This window comes from Geotrypetes seraphini, chromosome 18 (genome assembly GCF_902459505.1).
Source record: "Geotrypetes seraphini chromosome 18, aGeoSer1.1, whole genome shotgun sequence".
Lineage (NCBI taxonomy): Eukaryota > Metazoa > Chordata > Amphibia > Gymnophiona > Dermophiidae > Geotrypetes > Geotrypetes seraphini.
Genome location: NC_047101.1, coordinates 9,783,797 through 9,803,617, shown reverse-complemented (window position 1 = coordinate 9,803,617; position 19,821 = coordinate 9,783,797). Strand labels below are relative to the sequence as shown.

At 41.1% G+C, this 19,821-nt stretch overlaps 1 protein-coding gene across 5 annotated transcripts in view; it reads left to right on the top strand.

Moving 5' to 3' along the window:
- FSTL4 (follistatin like 4) overlaps positions 1–19,821 on the top strand; it is a 529,137-nt gene that overhangs the window by 323,184 nt on the left and 186,132 nt on the right. For 4 of the 5 annotated variants that reach the window (XM_033927446.1, XM_033927448.1, XM_033927445.1 and 1 more), the window contains one exon: positions 17,436–17,684. The exons of the other annotated variant lie outside the window; for it this stretch is intronic. In XM_033927446.1, coding sequence (XP_033783337.1) covers positions 17,436–17,684 — 249 coding nt within the window. The remainder of the gene's footprint in view (positions 1–17,435; positions 17,685–19,821) is intronic. 5 annotated transcript variants of the gene reach the window in all.

The window sequence follows — 19,821 nt, the reverse complement described above, 5'->3', positions numbered from 1 at the left end:
TTGGACAACAGCTATTTAAACTTTGATATGAGAGGTTGAAGATTCTCCCGCATGCGGCATCGTATAACATGTTGTTCACTCATGCGCTTTTCCTAACCCTGACTTCTCTTGAATTATGGATGATAGACAGGGTCAGGGTTTGCTTTTAGTAGGTCCCCTGGGCCAAGTGCAGTGAACAGCCATAATCTCAGTTTGTGCAGTCAAGGGATGTATAACGTAATGTGTTCTGTGACCAGATACGGTAACTTGTATCCTACCCATTAACGAGTTTCTGCTTTCGAACAGCCTCTGCCTTTGAATGGGAACGTCAAAATATGTTCATATCACACCTTACCTTCAACAATTACACTGGCTGCCAGTTGCATTCGGAGTCCAGTGCAAAGCAGTGATGAGTTGTCATCAATTCCTGTACGGTTACGATCCCTGAACTCTTCAAGAGTAAGAGGGCTAATCTACCAAACGAGAAGATCATTGCGCTCTGAAAATTCAGTGCTGTTGAAGGCGAATGTCTACCCAAAACATGTAGAAATCAGCGCAATGACCTTTTGTTGTGCAGGGGTAAAACTGTGGAACTCACTTGCAGGGCACATATGGAAATGGGGTAATAGAATTGCATTTAGGAAACTACTCAAAACACAATTGTTTGTAAAAGCCTTTTTTATAGGCATTGATTTTTTTGTGATTGCTGGTTTTCTGAGGATCTGACTACACTGTGTGACAGAGGTTTTGGAGCATGAATTGCAGTGAGTGTTCTATGGTGATTTGGGGGTCGCTGAATTCAAAACTGACCTTAATTTTTCATAAGAACATAAGAAATGCCTCTGCTGGGTCAGACCTGAGGTCCATCGTGCCCAGCAGTCCGCTCACGCGGCGGCCCAACAGGTCCAGGACATGTGCAGTAATCCTCTATCTATACCCCTCTATCCCCTTTTCCAGCAGGAAATTGTCCAATCCTTTCTTGAACCCCAGTACCGTACTTTGCCCTATTATGCTCTCTGGAAGCGCATTGGCTAAGGCTCGTAACATTTGCATCTCCTCTTCCTATAGGCTAAGGCTCTTTGCACCTGCATTGTGATGTCACAGAACTTTAGCAACATAGAAACATGATGGCAGATAAAGGCCAAATGGCCCATCCAGACCATCCACTATCTCCTCCTCTCCCATAAGAACATAAGCAATGCCTCCGCTGGGTCAGACCTGAGGTCCATCGTGCCCAGCAGTCCGCTCACGCGGTGGCCCAACAGGTCCAGGACCTGTGCAGTAATCCTCTATCTATACCCCTCTATCCCCTTTTCCAGCAGGAAATTGTCCAATCCTTTCTTAAACCCCAGTACCATTCTCTGCCCTATTACGCCCTTTGGAAGTGCATTCCAGGTGTCCACCACACGTTGGGTAAAGAAGAACTTCCTAGCATTCGTTTTGAATCTGACCCCTTTCAACTTTTCCGAGTGCTCTCTTGTTCTTTTATTTTTTGAAAGTTTGAAGAATCTGTCCCTCTCTACTCTCTCTGTGCCCTTCATGATCTTATAAGTCTCTATCATATCCCCTATCTCTTATCATATTTTCAGTATAACTCTCTGATTTTTGGCAAAAGAGCATTATAATGCAAAAATTAACATTTTTGCTATATTTTCTAATGCTTGGAGTAAGTGTTATAACAATCTCTGAAATATTAAAACAGTTTGCCTCAAATTAGATTTTGAAGCTAAAGTATTAATTTTAATGATGTAATAATGTGCTATATATTTAAATTATTATGGGTGAGGAGGCGGAGCTGGAATATGCAGCTCTCTGTAGGCCTATTGCATCATCAGCACAGTTGAGATTACATCATCGATTTTGTATCAGGGTTTTGTTTCTTAGTTAAATCGGCGCAATGCGTTACATCATGACTTTTCATGCTATAAATATTTGTGATTTGCTCAAAAACTATACGTGAGGGGAGAAAACTGAGAGCTATTTTTATACACAGGAGGTCAAATTCTATAAAGTAAACATTTTCTTCTTGCCCCAGAAAAAAAGTTAAAATTTGCACAGTTATTTGTGTGTTTTTTATGTTGTCTTAAAAACTTATGTATATAAAGATTTTGTTAACTGTTTAGGCTTCCAGGGGTGTCCAACCTGCGGCCCCATGAAGTATTTTGTGCGGTCCCGGTCGAGGGCGATGCGGTGTTTTCCTCTGCTGCCCCCGGGTGTTTACCGTCTTGCCGGCTCCCTCCTCTGTCTTGCTGCAGCGTTTGCGCGACCCCAGAAAAAAAGTTTTCGGCCAATGCAGCCCAGCGAAGTCAAAAGGTTGGACACCCCTGCAAGACGGTATAGAAATTTAAAAAATAAATAAATGTTCTAATGGACCACTGGTCTGATCCAATAAGGCTTTTCTTATGTTCTTAAGCTATTAGACTAAAATGGCAAAATAGGTAGAGTTCCTTATCTTGGGGACATTCACTTAAATGGGAGTCGTACCTAATTTATAATACCTGTATCCATATATGTATGCAACCTGGACCAGTGGACCAATCAGTGGCAACAGTTAAAAAGCATACAGAATGATCAGATTCTATCATCGAAACCTCCTAGATACCAGATCTGTTCAGCTCTTTTGAACTACCCTGGGATTAGCTGAGTTGTTATGTGAACTGCAAACTAATCAGAATTCTGATGAGCATTGGTTTTAAATTTTAAATATAAGAACATGCATTGACTTGGCTCATTTGCTGCTAATTCCTTTTAGGTTGGCAGCTTGCATATTAAAAGAACAATTTGGTTGTGTTGTTGCTAAAAGTCTCTAGTGATTTTTTTTTTTTTTTTATGTGATAAAAGGCCAGTAAGACACAAGACCTTTTTCTGTTACAATCAGCAAAATTGCTACAGAAACTACACAGCATGAGTGGAATAATGCATGAGCTGATTGCAGTACTGGGGGATTTCGTAGCTTTAGAAGAGATGGGCCAGGCCTTGCAGTTATGGTAATGGATTTCTCTGTTGGAAAAAGTCTGAGGCTTTTGCTCAAAATCAGAAAAGAATATTGGTTTTGGTTTGGGCATTTGGTTAACTAAAGCCAGAATTAGATGCTGGCGTATCCGTATTTTTCAAATGCTAGCCATGCTGTTTAAATCTTTTCCATATATTTATCGATACAATTTGAATTTGAATATTGAGTGGCCGAGGGTATGTGAAGAGTGATAATGCCATTGGCTTTATGGACAGCAATGATGTTCTGCTGCTATCCATAGCTATGTAGTTTAAGTTAGGACAAACATTTTGTGCAGTGGTATAGCTGGGATTCAGTAGACCCTGGGAGGGAGGACAAAGATGGCCCCCTCGGCGCTCAGCTATTTATTTGGCTGCCAGGTCCTCCACAGCTACAGCATCAGACAGCGCTAAAGGCTATCTCTCGGTCCAGCAGGATATCTCAAAGTTTTTCTTCAATGTAAATGATTTTGTAAATGATAACCAAGGCAAAAGCAGGCTTCCAAAGTTTGAGACCAGTGGCGGTATATACAATTTTGAATTCCTGGATCGGGTTCCCTGAAGCAGCCCATGAAACATGGTCCATGCTTACACTCCGTAAAGTATAAAAAGTCGTTATACCGTGACACTTCCAAGTCTTTAAACGCTGTGTGCAATGATTGGATGGTGAGACCTTAAATCTGGGCGTGTGCCTCCAAAAGGTCTCCAGGTCTCTGAGCAAACATGACCATTGATATGTATCAGAAATTGTAACTACCAATTCCAGTTTATTGACTTCTGGGTCTTTTTTTCTTTTTATGACTTTCCAAGATATCACTTTCGAGTGAGTTTCTTTTGGAGACATCTTTTCCCCTATATTATTGACTGAGGCACCAACTAGTGCAGTGCTCAGCGCTTTATAAAATCATGCTTAATGCCACTTAAGTGGGCTTCGGCATCTCTTGGCGTCCTAACTTTAGATGCACCCTATTTGTGCCAGGGTTTTCTTGGCCTAAATGCATGGGCCTAACATGCAAACACACCCACAATATGCCCCCTAACCACACCTACTTTGTGATAGGCACCTTGGACTAGCCGCCTACCTCAAACCTGTAGGTGTCTACCAAGTTAGGCATCAAGCATCCAATTAAGTGCAACTTAAGTCAGTTATGAGGAACTAATTGCCAATTATCAGTGCCAATTAAATCTACTAAACAATCAAGTTAGGCACCTGACTTTAGGTGGACTTTATAGAATCAGGGGCAAAATGTCATTTTTTTTTTTTTTCTGCTCGTTTCATTTGTTGTTAGTATGCAATGACACGAGATATGTTGCTTTCCATTTTCTATATCATCGCAAATGACAGCCCAGTCCTACTACACTGAAACCCGGTAGATTTATTTAGTTAATAATTTCGGTGCTGCTCAATCAGCGTTCTATCTGGTTTTACAATCACCTACACACATAATATAAATCAGATTAGTTTTTGCTAAAACCATTTAGTGCAAGCTAAAATGAAGAACCAAACCAAAAAGATATTATGAAATGGAAACCCCAAAGAAACAAAAAAGTTCTCCATGCTTTTCCATAGTCGACTGTTTAAAACTGTAGTCAGACCAGAACCTCAAGCTGATGCCCTTGACTTAACCTGCCCCTGTTGACCTTGGAACTATGGCGATGCTTAATCAGCACTGATCACTGAGGACATCCCTTGGTTCGGTCATTCTGTCATCATATGGGCTTATTCTATTCTTATTTCTATTCTCCCGACAGATTGTAGGCCAATAATGATAATTGAAAAAATATTGTGTCCATAAAATTATTCATTTAATAATCATTAAAAATAAAACATTTTTTAAAACAATTTTCTAAAGATAAAAGAAGAAGAAACTTTGCTTAGTGCAGATGGAAGATCATTCCAAAGCTTTGTTCCTATAAACTCAAAAGATTGGTTCATCAAAGATTTCAAATGACCATATGAACTTATAGAATAGCGAAGCCTCAATGACTGTTTATACCGGGAGGCATTAACGTCATTAAACCTTCTGGTCCCATTCCCTGCAACAATTTATAGATCCAGTCAACATACTCCATGGTTCATTGTTTTTAGATCCATTAACCTTTGCATATTTTTCTATATCGGCCAACTTATTGATTTGTCTTTGTTTCTAAATGATCTTTTTTTTATAACTTCTTATTGAGACTAATGAGATCGAAAGAATACATAGCTAAAGAGATCAATTAACATGATTTTTTTTTTTAATTAATGGCCATGCAGTAATGTTGCTGATAGCACAAGAAAAATTACAAAAATGAACCCATGAGCCCCTTAGCGTTATCCAGCGAGGCCTCATGCACTGCTACTACAATTCATTTCTATGGCACTAATAGACATATGTAGCGCTCTACATCAAAGCACAGACGAGACAGTCTCTGCTCAAAAGAGCTTGCAGTCTAGTCAAGACGGACAAACTGAAGCGGCTTTCAGTTCCAAACTCCAGCCCACCTGTTAAGCACCAATATCTGTCTTATCATTCCCTCTGTAATTCCTCCCACCAGAGCACTGGGTCTAAATGCACCTTCTTGTCCAAACAAGTGGGCTTTGAGTCGGGATTTGAAGACTGCCAGAGGCAGAGCCTGATGTATTGAGTCAGGATTCCGGAATGCTATTCTTTGAGATTCTGGAATGTTCCTGCTTTTTAGAATCTCCAAAGAGCAGCAACATTCCATGCTGCTGCTCCTCCTACATAAGAACATAAGAAGTTGCCTCCGCTGAGGCAGACCAGAGGTCCATCTCGCCCAGCGGTCCGCTCCCGCGGTGGCCCATCAGGCCCATTGCCTGAGCAATGGTCCCAGACTATCTCTATAACCTACCGCTACTCCTATCTGTACCCCTCAATTCCTTTATCCTCTAGGAACCTATCCAAACCTTCTTTGAAGCCTTGTAACGTGCTCCGGCCTATCACAGCCTCCGGAAGCGCGTTCCATGTATCCACCACCCTCTGGGTGAAAAAGAACTTTCTGGCATTTGTTCTAAATCTGTCCCCTTTTAATTTCTCCGAGTGTCCCCTTGTACTTGTGGTTCCCCATAATCTGAAAAATCTGTCCCTGTCTACCTTTTCTATACCCTTCAGGATCTTGAAGGTTTCTATCATGTCTCCTCTAAGTCTCCGCTTTTCCAGGGAGAACAGCCCCAGCTTTTTCAGTCTGTCAGTATATAAGAGGTTTACCATTTCTATAGCACTACCTACACAGCGCTGTACAACAAAACACAGAAGAAACCGTCCCTGCTCTAAAGAGCTTACAGTCTAGTCAAGACAGACAAACTAGACAAGAAGATGCATCAATACAGTAATCCCACTGTCATGCCCAATCTGCACCCCAGACACTCCCCTTCTGAGAAGAATTCTAAAAAATTATTTAACACGTGGTTTGCATGTGCATATTTGGAACTTTCCATGGGACACCTCAGCATGTTCCACAGTAAGCCCGTCTAAACGGCATTAAGCACCCGCTAATGCTTACCATGGCTTAGTAAAAGGATCCCTAAATATCTTGATTGAATCAACTTTGGAGAGGTTTGCTCCATCCACCAAGCTGTGCAAAATTAACTTAGGACGGAGGTGTGTGGCTTAAATTTGAAACATTGTCCCTGTTTCTCTTTGCAGTGGTCTGATGAACAAAGCTTAACTCTCAAAGTCTAGTCTTTGTTAGAACAATAAGATGGTCTCACTTATACGTTGTTTGTTCAGCTTCATTTCTGGGAGTATCGAGTACTGAAATGAGAGAGGCTTTTTGTTTTTGTTTCAATTTTAAATATGATAGTCGTCTTTGGTTAGTACTGATTGAAGAGTCTCTGTACGGAAAATGTTGGGGAGCAGAAAAATAATGGACATGGGAATAAATAACAACAAATTGGATGTGCTGAGATTAGTCTGGGTGAGAGCAATCCATTCCTACAGGCTCCGGGCTCCACACTGCGAAAAGGACGAGGAAAGAGATAATTAATAGAGCTCGTGGTGTTTTGAGTTGAGGGCAGGTGACTTTTGGAAAGCTTTTAGGTGCTTTCAGCTTTCCTGTATCTCCAGGGCTTAGTGGTTCACCAGACATTCTCTCAGGATGATTTTTTCCTTCAATTTTTCTTTCTGCTTTGGTGTTCTTCCCCTCTGAATGCCGTGTTTTGTTGACACAAATCACTTTAGCTTGCATTAGTCATGTTGCATTATGTCAATCCGCTCTAACATCTTAATTGAATGTGACGTCTTGACTGATAAATCCAGAAACACCTCGTATTTTCCAAACCACTGCAAGAATCGTTATCTTTTTAATGAGAATCCCTCTTTGTCAATCTTCTACCCCTCTCTTTCCAAAGGTTGTTTTGGATAAGCGAAGAGCACCATGGCCCAGTGCCATCAAGATCACCACAAATGTTAAGCCAGATTGGTTTTCATATTGACTTTAAAACTAGCTTTGCACTGTTCGTATTTCCTCCGGGGATTTTTATCTTGTGTCCTAGGTTGCTGACCTATCAGAAGGATAGCCTGGTAAAAATGGCGATGCTTTCTTTTGTCAAATCAAACTTGGGCTCATCGTTTCCAAGTTTATTAATTCTTTGATATACTGTCTATCAAGATTTATCTAGATGGTTTACAGTCAGTAAAAATATTTAGAAACAGAAATAAAAATTGTATCCATATAATTCAGTAACTGTGGAAAACGGGGGGGGGGGGGGGAGAAGTTACAGAGACAGCATAAGAATAACATGACAGGAGGGGGGAGGTACAAGAGGTAGTAAAAAATATAGAGCTAAAATAAAATGGAAGGGGAAGGATGGAACATAAGGAGATATTTCACTTCAGAATATTTCATTTTTATTTTTTTCTATTTGTTTGTAAAACCAGCTTAGAAGTTATTTATTAAAATCACTTCACATTGCATATTGTCCCACAACATATCTGAATATTATATCCCAGCACCAAATCAATTGCTTTAAAAAAAATCAAACATATCTGCTCATAGAATAACACAATGCTAACGCATTTTAAATATAACTACAGCAAGAGCCATTAGAGGTGACTTATTTCACATAAGCCAACTATTTATGGCTTGCTAAGTCTCAACATCAACTCAACAATGCTGCAGATAGTTTTTTGAAACATAGATGATGATATGTCAAGGTTGACAACTTAGGGTGGGGGGTTATTTGTATAGAAATAAAACTTTTTAGCTTATCTGCTTTCTAGCAATCCAGACTATAGACCGACCTAGGCCATGTTTCATCAGCTGCGTCGGGGCATGGTTCTTGACTTTGGATAATCACTCTTACAACATCACAGTATATCAAGTGCTAATTAACAATTAACTATTTCTATGTAGTTGGCTTATGTGAAATGAGTCGCCTCCAATGGCTCATGATGTAGTTATATTTAAAATGCCTGAGCATTATAATATTCTATGAGCAGATATTTGCAATATTTTTAAAGCAGTTGGTTTGGTGTTAGGATATACGTCAATGAGCTTTTATGGGCTATAGGATTCTCAAGGCTCCTGAGAAAGGTCATTCGGCCAAAATCTAGGCCTTTGTCAAGTCTTTCAATCAATAAAGCTTTGTGAGCTCTGTGCACGAGGTCATCCTTGATTCTGTTGCATGTAGCACTACTGTCAACGGTGCTTTTCTACCTATTTCTTAGCACCATTTATTGAATCCGGCCCAAAGTTCTTTCTTAAGCCCAACAAATGCTCATAAGTTATCATTTTACTATGTGTGCAGTAATATATGGAAAAAAAAAAGTCTCAACGTTAATCATTTTTGACAGGATATTAATATTGATTTGAATATGAAAGGGGACCACTGTATCAACAAAGTGCATTGTTTTTGTAGGTCTAAAGTGTTATTGCGATGAGTAACCAAGTAGAAGGTCAAAAGTGTTTGTATTAATGTAGTATTCCATTTATAATGATTAGAAACTGCCAGGAGTTAACAAAAGATATCTAATTACAACTCATTTAATTCATACTGCCTATTAAACTTTTCCCTTCATAGGAATTTGAAGTGTGCTCTATTCTAGTTCCAATTACATTGTTCCTAGAACTCTTGAAACACCAATGGAATCAGACTTGTTTGAAGGGAAATTTGATTGAGGACTCTTGGGAGCAAAGATACTAGGAATGTTCATTTGAAAAGAAATGGAAAATGTCAACAAAAATCCCCATTTTGATTCATGTCATTGTTCTGTCCAAAATTTTAAAAGAAACCCCCAAAAGTTTTTATTTTTTGGTTTGGTTTTGTTTTTGTTTGGGGGGAGGGGGTACTTTTTCTGTGTTACAAATAATGTGCACTGTTCCGAAAGTATGAACTATTTCCCTATTGGGTTGAGGTGAGGTTGTGAGATCAAATCCCAGCACTGCTCCTTGTGACCCTGGGAAAGGGATTTCTATATCGCCCTTTTGTAGATAAACAACCACACTCAAAGCGGTTTACACACAGGTGCTTCAAGCAGAGTCGGAGGGGAATATTTGGTAAATCACCTGATTATATCTAATCCCTCAGATTTTATACTCTAATGAATCTATTTGATAGGGATTTTATCTCTGGAGGATTGGGTGAACATTATTCACAGTCACACACTGAAGTCTGAGCCTAAATCTCCAGGTTTCCCTAATGTGGAGTCTCCTTTATCAGCTGCCTGTTTCTCGCTACCTAAACGTGTGAATACTGCTTGGCGTTATCCAGATCTCAGATCTGTGGCTTTTCTGGCAGTCACTCATTTAGAGTTGTAGCCTGTTTCCAGTATGCTTTATCCTTACTGGTTGATCTCTGGGATCAATTGTATTCTCGCCTGAAAGCAAGTATTTTCCTTTGAGCTGCTGTTTCCAGGAAAGAAAAAAAATTGTTTATCTCAACGCAGATGGATAGCCAAACAAAGCAGTATGAGATACCTACGTATTTGTAAGCATAAATCTGTTTGCACATTCGCTAGACTGCGCTGCATTTAAAAACCCATGCTGGTTTTGCTGTCTAATATCTAATTGACCATGACAAAGTAGTTAGAGATTGTATTAGGAAGTGTAAAATCAAAGATGTCAGCATGAGACACACAAAATGCTTTTATGACCGCTGGCTTTGTTACCATAGAAATAAATTAGACCTCCTGCGAGGTGTAAGGCAGGGGAGTCAACTTACAGCTAATGATAAATTATAAAATGATGTGGAAATATAAATAGTGAAATGGTTTATGAAATCAATGCAAGTCTAAGATATTAACCAGAGATAAAACAAAAAAATGAAGGAAAAGAAATCTTTTTTTTTAATTGGACTAAGAATACATCTTCTCCCGGATGCTACAAATATGCACGTGCAAAATCGTATGCTATTCTGAGAAGCATGCTCAGCTAAATTGGTTAACGAGCCAATTAGGTCCAGTAATTGGCTACTAACAATTATTCAAAAGATGGCAATCTCACTCATACATTAAATGCAGCTGTATTTCATTAATAGATGTTGTACTTCACAGATTCTTCTCATATGCTCAGAGATATGAAGCTTCCCCCTCCCGATCTGCTGTTTTAGGACTCGCGATTTCAATTATTCGCAATTTCCTAAAACCAGAATCGCCTCCCACCTCCCTCCCTTCTCCTGGACCTCCCCGGACCTTACCTGGTGGTCTAGCAGTCTTTTGGGGCAGGAGCAATCTTCCTACTTCTCTTGCCCCGTGCAGATCACTCATCCAAAATGGCTGCCGTGAGTTCCCGTCGTTGTCTCGAGAGGCTGGTCTGACCCAGCAGTGGCAATTCTTATGTTCTTAAGGCAGTTAGCAGAGATTTCATGCCCAGAGTGCTGGTTTGTGGCTGCTGTATTTTTCTGGAGAAAACTGGATTCTTTTTAGGTTCCATGTTGGCACAGATACAAAGGGTCCCTGAAAGATGTAATCCCTTATTGAAAACCCAATATGGCCACGTTTCGCCCTCAGGTTGCATCAGGGGTTCAATGATATGGCGAATTCCGGTGTTCAGCACAAGGTTATTTCAGTAACAGAATAAAATGTCTCAAAACAGCGATTCAGCATGAGTCAGTCAATCAAAAAGAGACATATGAGGGCTGTTTGATGTTGCTGTTTTAGTTTGTAATTGAAATAACCTTGCGTTTGACACCGGGCTTTGCCATATCATACTCAGCCTGAGGGCAAAACATGGCTATGTCAGGTTTTTAATAAAAGATTGTCTTTTATCCATGGTAATGCTGTCTTTTGTCTTCCGGAATTCTGTATTACCAAACCTCCTGTGGTTTTCTTCTTTTCAAGTTCTTCTGCTTTTTCCACATTAGTCTAAGCATTATCCAAAAATGTTTTATGTGAGTTTTAGAGATCATAAGATAAGAGGTCTCTAACATGCAGTCGTCCGTTGCAGTCCTCATCACTGCCCTCCTGGTTGGCATCCTCTCAACTCTCAGCTTCCACCATCAGACTGCCGTGCCAAATCATGGTGTTTCCCTGTGTCCCCTGCAGCTGCTCTGCAGCATCCTGCCCCCACCTCCTCTGAAAGAACTTCCTGAGCACTGAAGAGAGGCATCTGGCAGTGCAGGAAAGTGAAGGAGTAGGTCTAATGGTTAGTGGAGTGAACTGCAATCCTGGGGAACCGGGTTCAGTTCCTTGTAACTCAGGGCAAATCACTTAACTCTCCATTGCTAGGGTTAAGAGACGTCCGGGAAAATCCTGGACAGAATTTCCAAAACCTGGCAGTTTGTCTGGGTTTTGGAAAGCCCCCCCCCCCCCGAGCTCTGGCATCTGAGCATGTGCGGAAGATGTCAGACATCCGCGCATGCTCCAGGCCCTCCAGACACGGCCAGAGCTTGTCGGGGAAGAAGAGGAGGTTTGTGAGGGTGGGGATAGGGGGTAAAACTGGGAGGGGCTGGGATGGAATGGGGCAGAGCCGAAAGCATAATGGGCTGGGGCAAGGGTGGTACAGGGAGGGGTCGGAGGCGGAACAGGGCAGGCTGAATAAATTGCAGCTATACTCACTCGAAGAACGTAGAGAGAGAGGAGACATGATAGAGACGTTTAAATATATCACCGGCCGTATTGAGGTGGAGGATGATATCTTCTTTTTTAAAGGTCCCTCGGCCACAAGAGGACATCCGCTGAAAATCAGGGGTGGGAAATTTCACGGTGACACCAGGAAGTTCTTCTTCACCGAAAGAGTGGTCGATCGTTGGAATGAACTTCCGCTTCAGGTGATTCAGGCCAGCAGCGTGCCGGATTTTAAAAGGAAATGGGATACACATGTGGGATCTCTAGGGAGGTAATAAAATGTAGAGGGGATACACATGTGGTATCTCTAGGGGGGTAAATTCAGGGGGGTGGGGTTGTTAGACTAGATGGGCTATAGCCTTTTTCTGCCGTCATCTTCTATGTTTCTATGTTTCTATACTGTGTCCTGATTTTTGCGGCCTGAAAAATGATAACCCTATCCATTTCTCTAGATTAAAAAAAAAAAAAGCCTTAGATTGCTGTGTACATCTAGTAGCACTATAGAAATTATTAGGGTTATCAGACATCCGGGAAAACCCGTACATGGCCTCTTTATAGAGGACTGTCTGGACTTTAGATAAATTTAAAACTTTAGAAAAATTTAAAACTGAATGAAAAACGTTTCTTTTTTTTCTGATGCGTATGAGAATAGTTAGCAGCAGTTTGGTATGGAGAGAATCCTGGAAAAGACTAGGAAAATTTTATTTTTATTGTTTATTCGTATTGATTTATTGGTTTATGTAATTTTAAATTAATTTGAATTTAAATTGTTATTATTTTTATTGATTTTTGAATGATTTATGTCAATTTTAATTGATTGGTCTTTTAGATTGTAAGACACCCAGAAGGCTCTGACCCTAGGAGCGGGATAGTAAATTTTAATAAACTTGGACTTAACCAAAACCTGACAGTTTGGGCTTTGGAAAGCCCTGAGCTCTGTCCACATCTGGAGGGCCTTCAACAAGCATGCGCGGATGATTTCACACGCAGCCGCGCATACTGGAGGCCCTCCGGACGCATCCTGGAGGTCAGGGAAAGTAAAAGCGGCTTTTTGGGGGAGGGGCTGGAGGTAGAATAAGGTGTGGTTGGAGGCAGAACACAGCAGACCTGGAGGCAGAACTGTACAGGTTGGAGGCAGAACAAGGTGTGGCTGGTAAGCGGAATGGGGCGGGGCCATGCATCCAGGTTTGTCCATCTTTAAATTGGTAACCCTAGAAACGATTACTAGTAGAAGATTGCATTTTCAACCCTACATATGTTTTATCCCCCTCCCCCAAGAAGAAACATTCCCACAGAAATAGTGAAAATGTCCTCGGGTGTCTCCTTTACTCATAGCAGGTAGGCATGACCTTTTCATGCACAGACTCTAGAGTGGTAAGTGTATTTTATATTCCATTGCATGTTTCATGGAGCCATGACCAGTTTGCACGGAATGTACTTTTTATTCTGCACAGTGACACTTTGACCTCTTCTACTTTATTATGATTCAGGAAAAAGTCAATAAGTCTTTGCTTACCAAGGCCAGATGAATTTTAATGAGCTATTGAGTCAGGCAGTTAATACTTTAGAAAGAAACCCTTTCCTCCTTTTTTTTTTTTAACTTGTAGACTTAAAAAAGAAAAAGAAAACTGAAAAATTACCAAGTCTAAACACAATGCTTCTGCTTAGAAATAGAACTATTATATTGATTTTTATTATTTTTTTTTTTGCTATTATAACTTTTTTGAATCGCTGGATTTCAAACTTTTGATACGAGGGCTTTGCTTTTCCATGTATCCCTGAGAATGCCAAATTTGGCGTCAAGAGATTAGTTAAGGTCTGTTGCACACAATTGCATGACAAATTCCCCATCTATGTATTAGTGAATCTCGTTCCAGCTCCACAACCTTAAAGGCCTGAACCTTCCGTGTATTCCAGTTAGAAACAGGCAATCCAGCTTTGATTGAGAGCTGCATCCAAAAAGTCCTGAACGGCACCATCCACGACCCCACTCGTTGACACAACTTGTAAATCTAGATAGCGATAGCATAGCTGGTTGTGGTAAGAATGGAGAGCTTAGCTCCATATTCTGGTTTTTTTTAGAAAGACATGAGGGAAGCCACTGCATGCCCTGGATCGGTAGCATGGAATCGTGCTACTCTTTGGCATTCTAGAATCTTGTTACTCTCTGAGATTCCGGAATCTTGTTATTCTTTGAGATTCTGAATGGAATGTTGCTACTCTTTGGGGGTTTTGGTAGAAAATTAAGATCTTGGTACTGCAGGTTGCTGATTCTTGTCCATAGTCTCTTATTTAGAAAGACAGGAGGAAGCCAATGCTTGTCCTGGATTGGTAGCATGGATTGTTGCTACTCTTTGGGGTTCTAGAATCTTTTGCTACTCTTTGGATTTTGGCCAGGTACTAGGGACCTGGATTGGCCACTGTGAAAACAGGCTACTGGGCTTGATGAACCTTTGGTCTGACCCAGTAACACTATTCTTATGTAAGTCAAGTATAGGACAATTAAACCATTGTGACATCACTAATGAGGTTGGCTCTGAGGCACTGTGGACTGAGGCATTATGACATCACAATCTCAGCTCTGGAATGTTGCTCTCATTGAGGCTCCAGAATCTTGCTATTCTTTGAGATGATGGAATGCTGCTACTCTTTGGGGTTCTAGAATCTTTTGCTACTCTTTGGATTTTGGCCAGGTACTAGGGACCTAGATTGGCCACTGTGAGAATGGGCTACTGGGCTTGATGGACCATTGGTCTATTCTTATGTTCTTATAAGGGCAATCTGCAACAGGGATATGGTGGCTACCTATGAAATGGCCGCTGATCGCTTGTCCATCACACAATAGTGCCGTTTGTAGAATAGCGGCTGTTCTATAAAACAGGCACCTTAAATGTAGGTAAGTATTTCAAAGGCCTACACTTAAGAAGCCAGTCTCATGCCTACGGATGCCTAATGCCATTTCTGGCACAAACCACACCCCCGCTGGCCTTAGGCATCCAAAGGCATCCCTATGCGCTTCCATAGGCATGAGATTGGCCCCTTAGAATGGTACCTTAAGTTTTTTTTAAAAAAATGTGCCCCCTGAATTGTCAGTTAGGTGGTGGTAGGATGCCTACTTGTGCCTAATTTATGCACGTCATGTACAGAATTTGGGCCTGAGAAATTGGCTGTAGCCTTTATTTTAGTTTGTGCTTATCATGTCCTTGCCTAGAGAATGACATGGGGACACATTTTTACCTGTCCCCGCAGGAACTCAATTTCCCTTTCCCATCCCTGTGAGTTTTGTCGCTGTCCCTGTCCCTGCCCCATTCCTGTAAGCTCTGTCCTAACCGCACAGGCCTCAAACACTTATGATTTTAAAGTGTTTGAGGCTTGTGCAGATGAGGACGGAGCTTAGGCATTGGTGGAATGAGGCATTATGACATCACAATCTGAGCTCTAGAATGTTGCTACTTAGGATGTTAAAGCGTTTGAGGCTGGTGCAGATGAGGATGGAGCTCAGGCATTGGTGGAATGAGACATTATGACATCACAATCTGAGCTCTAGAATGTTGCTACTTAGGATGTTAAAGCGTTTGAGGCTTGTGCTGATGAGGACGGAGCTTAGGTATTGGTGGAATGAGGCATTATGACATCACAATCGGAGCCAGTGAGAGTCTGTCACATAAAGCTCACCGCTATGAAAGTTTATTGAGCGGTGGTGCTGAGGCTCTGAAGAAATTACAGCGATGCTGGTGTAAGTTTTATGAACATAGAGAAAAAGTTGATATCATTGTTGATTCTCTTAAGTACAGATCTTATATAGTACAGAAATTCATCTAAGGTTGAAAATTAGCATTTAGCCCATATGTTGCAAAAACAAAAAAGGAAAATAGTGCTTTTTCCTACCTGCGGGAAAAATACCCTAAGCCTCTAGGAAAGACTCACGTAAGGGTGCGCTAAGACCCTTTCTTTCTTTTTAAATTGCATAAATAAATAAATAAATATCACCCACCTAATACCTATGCGGGTTCCAATCAACAAACATAATTGAGACTCATACAGAACATTACCGATAAAACAATCAGTTTAGTAAAAGGACCCCTAAAGTCCAATGAGTAGGGGACTGTCATGTGTGTTTCCGTAAAGTGTTGGATAGTATACACCTTATATTCCTATCCAAATGATAATAGTGCAAACAACAACCCGCTACTATAAGGCCTCTCCCAAAGTCGGAGGTTAGTAGGATGAGCTGTTTTAATCACATCACCTACAACTACTATTTATTATTTGTCTACCTCTACTAGACGTAAGCAGCACTGTATAGGAAACATGCAAGAGACAGTCCCTGTTCAAAAGAGCTCAAAATCTAATTATGACAAGACACTGTGGACAAAATGATGAATCAATATAAGTTGCTTACGTAGGGAAATAGAAAGGGATGAAGGGCTAGGGTGGGAAGAGAACTACAGAGGGAATGATCAATATGGTGCTTTACTAGTTGGTAGGGTTGTGACTTAAATGCAGCTTCGAAAAAGTGGGTTTTCAGCCTGGATTTGAATACCGCCAGAGACGGAGCCCAACATACCGAGTCAGGCAGATTGTTCCAGGCATACAGCGCAGCAAGGATGGAGTCGGGAGCTGGCAGTAGAGGAGAGGGGTACAGACGAGAGACTTGCTGATGAATGGAGTTCTCAGGGCTGACCATAGGGAGAGAAAAGAGAGGAGAGATGTTGACGAGCCTCAGAGTGGAATACACTTGTAAGTCAGTAAGAAGAGTTTGAGCTATATGCGACTTGAGGAGAGGGGTAACATGAGCATAACGATACTGGCAGAATCCAAGGCATGCAGAAGAATTTTGAACAGATTGAAGGGGAGAGAGATGGCTAAGTGGAAGATCCACCTATGTTCTGCATGTATGCAGGAGTAGATCAGAACAGCTATATATTACTGATGCTCTGTCTTTTGCAACAACATAGGAAAGTCAGCTACGTATCCCATATCATTGTATATCGTCAACAAAAATGAACAGGAAAAAACATGACATTTTGGTTTTTGTTTGCTGATAATAGTGCAAAGGGAAATTCTGTCTTCAGGTACTTTGGCCTTTTCCATTAAAGGTTGAAAGATGAGCCAGATTTCCATCTGCTTCTTGACATTGAGATAGGCTTCATCTAATGCAAGCCTTTCTAGAAATATGCTCCAGAATATGGAAGCTACTTCAGAGAAGTCTCATTGGCAGGTCCACATTGTGTAATTTCCTTGAAAGGACCTTAGAGATCTTGAAGGTACATAGAGGGAGATTCTGTTGTTCTTGGACTCTCGCTTATTTCCTTTACGGGCCTTGAAGATAAGAGACTCTTTCAACTGTAGCCCTGTATTGTATTGGTAGTCAGTGACGTTTTCATAGATCATCTTGCTTAGAACCTGTTTTATCATTTAAAATATACTAACAGGAGAACCTTTTTTTTGTTTTTTTAGTGCTCTATGGGCAAGATGGACTTCATGCATCTTGTGGAAAGAAATACTGTGGCCGTGGAAGACGGTGTATAGTTAATAAAAAGACAGAAGAACCCGAGTGCGTGTGCCTGGAAGATTGTAAGCCCAGTTACATGCCCATATGTGGATCTGACGGCAAGTTTTATGAGAACCATTGTGAGCTCCATCGTGCCTCCTGCCTACAGAAAAAGAAGATCTACATTGTCCACAGCAAAGACTGTTTCTTCAAAGGTAGGTCCAAGTCTCTAAGATAAATTGGTGACAGTTTTCAAAAGAAAGTTTGAGTGCCTGACTGTGCACCTAAGGTTAGATCAAATTTTAGCTGGATTTCGGTACCGTTGTTTTTGATTGCAGTTTCACTTGGGGTCCCGGAATTTAAGCTTGTTGTTTTCCTATTTTAGAGGCCTAGTTACCAAAGTCTGCTAATGTTTTGCACCTAATGCTCATTAACTGAAAATTTAAGGCACGTTCCCCCCCCCTGCTTCTATCACCCTGCATGCTCAGATTTCTGACTAGCGCACAAATTTGTGCATGCATGTCATTGAATAAGGTCAGTTGCTTGTGTAACTTAATTCATTAATTGGCTGATAATGAGCATTAATTAGCAGTCGCACATGTAACTGGCCTTCGGCGCTATTTCACAGAATGCAACTTCAAGGTGGGCATGTCAAGTAGTTATGTATGTGGGTTATAGAATACTATCATTTACTGGCCAAGCTGCATATAGTTCAGCACAAGCTTTTATGCCAGTCAATGAACTGGCATAAATGCTTGCGCCCAAAGTTGCGTAAATGCATACTTACGTCAGTATTCTATATTAGCAGTTGCATGGGCTACTGCTGTTGTTCATACTTTGGCCTGGATTCTTTATAGGGCACCGATATCGGTGGCCCCCTATAAAGGAACCGAAGATCGCGTGTCAGTCACGTGATGGCACCCTATAAAGAATCATGCCTTTATGAAACGTAGGCACCAGAAATGTGGCCAGGGTTTTCTGCCCCACCCCCCACCCCATTTCCGGCAGCCATCTTTGTCATGAATTGCACTCTAGGTCACCTAACGCTAGTTCTGGCAATAGCCACACCCATACTGGTATTTGGTGGCAAAAAGTGCCTACATAGACACAAATCTGGTGTGTATTATTTAGGTGCCAGTAGGTGCTTTAACGGTGCTGTTTTTTGCCATTTTAAACAGTGTTTATTAATGTAGGCGCCGGTAGGGCGCCAACCTAAGCCTGAAAGTAGATGCTGTTTCTAGACATTCCCCCTTAGTGCACATCATTCCAGTGGCTAAAGTTTAGTGATCTTTTGAGAACTTACTCCATTTGGGGGACAGTGGAGGTAGCATGCATGCAAATCTATCAAATGCATATTCATCAGGGACTTAGCCTATTTGCAACTCTTGAGAAATCAAGTGAATACCACTGTTATGGGTGTCCCGGCACTTTTGAAAGGACAATTATACAGTTAGTGCAGGGCAAAGTTTACTATAATATCTTCCAGTCCATTCCTTCTCTTGCCCTTCTGCTTCATGTATTAACATTCTATAGGGTACTACTACAGTAGAATACCATGGGTGGATTTTTTTGGGCTGTATAGCCATATACTTCTGCCTCATGTTATAAAAAGCTTAGCAAATGGGATTCAAAAGTCCCCTTTGGAAAAACTGACGCTTGATAAAATCCCATAACTGGTGGATTCTATTTTTGATGATCATTGGAGTGTTTAAAAAAAAAAAAAAATGGACATGAAGAAATCTGTTGCATAAATAAGAAAATGCTGATAGAATCTGCTCTAGTGTAAAGTTTTGCAACGTGGAATAAAGTGAAAGCAAAGCTAAGCTGGAGTTAGTTAGGCTCAGTGTGTGTTGCTGCTGGTAGGTTCAGTGGCATAGCGAGGGCAAGAGGCGCTCCTCTCCCGCCATCACCTACGCCCCCTGTTGCCAAAGTCAAGTAACCTGACACCCTCCCCCAGGGCTGGATTGAGATGAAAAGAGGCCCTAGGCTATTCCACTTATGAGGCCCTTTCACCTCCCATTTTTAAGTTTGTAAATTACATGAGAGATAATAAAATACATCATTACTGTGATATATATCAATATGTTAAATGAAACATGTTGTTATTGGTACTAACCTTTATAAAAAATGTGACACAGACAATAAATAAAAAAAAGTCAAGAACACTTATTTGGACATTTATTCTCAGCACCATATATAGTACTTGTAACAATAACTAATCAAACATAACACACAACATTGCCCCTTCCTATGTCCATAGTGCCCCCAGTGCGTCCTTCCTCACCTCACCCCCCCTCCGATGCCCGCATGCCTCCCATCCACCTTCCATTGAACACCCCCCATGCCATCCTG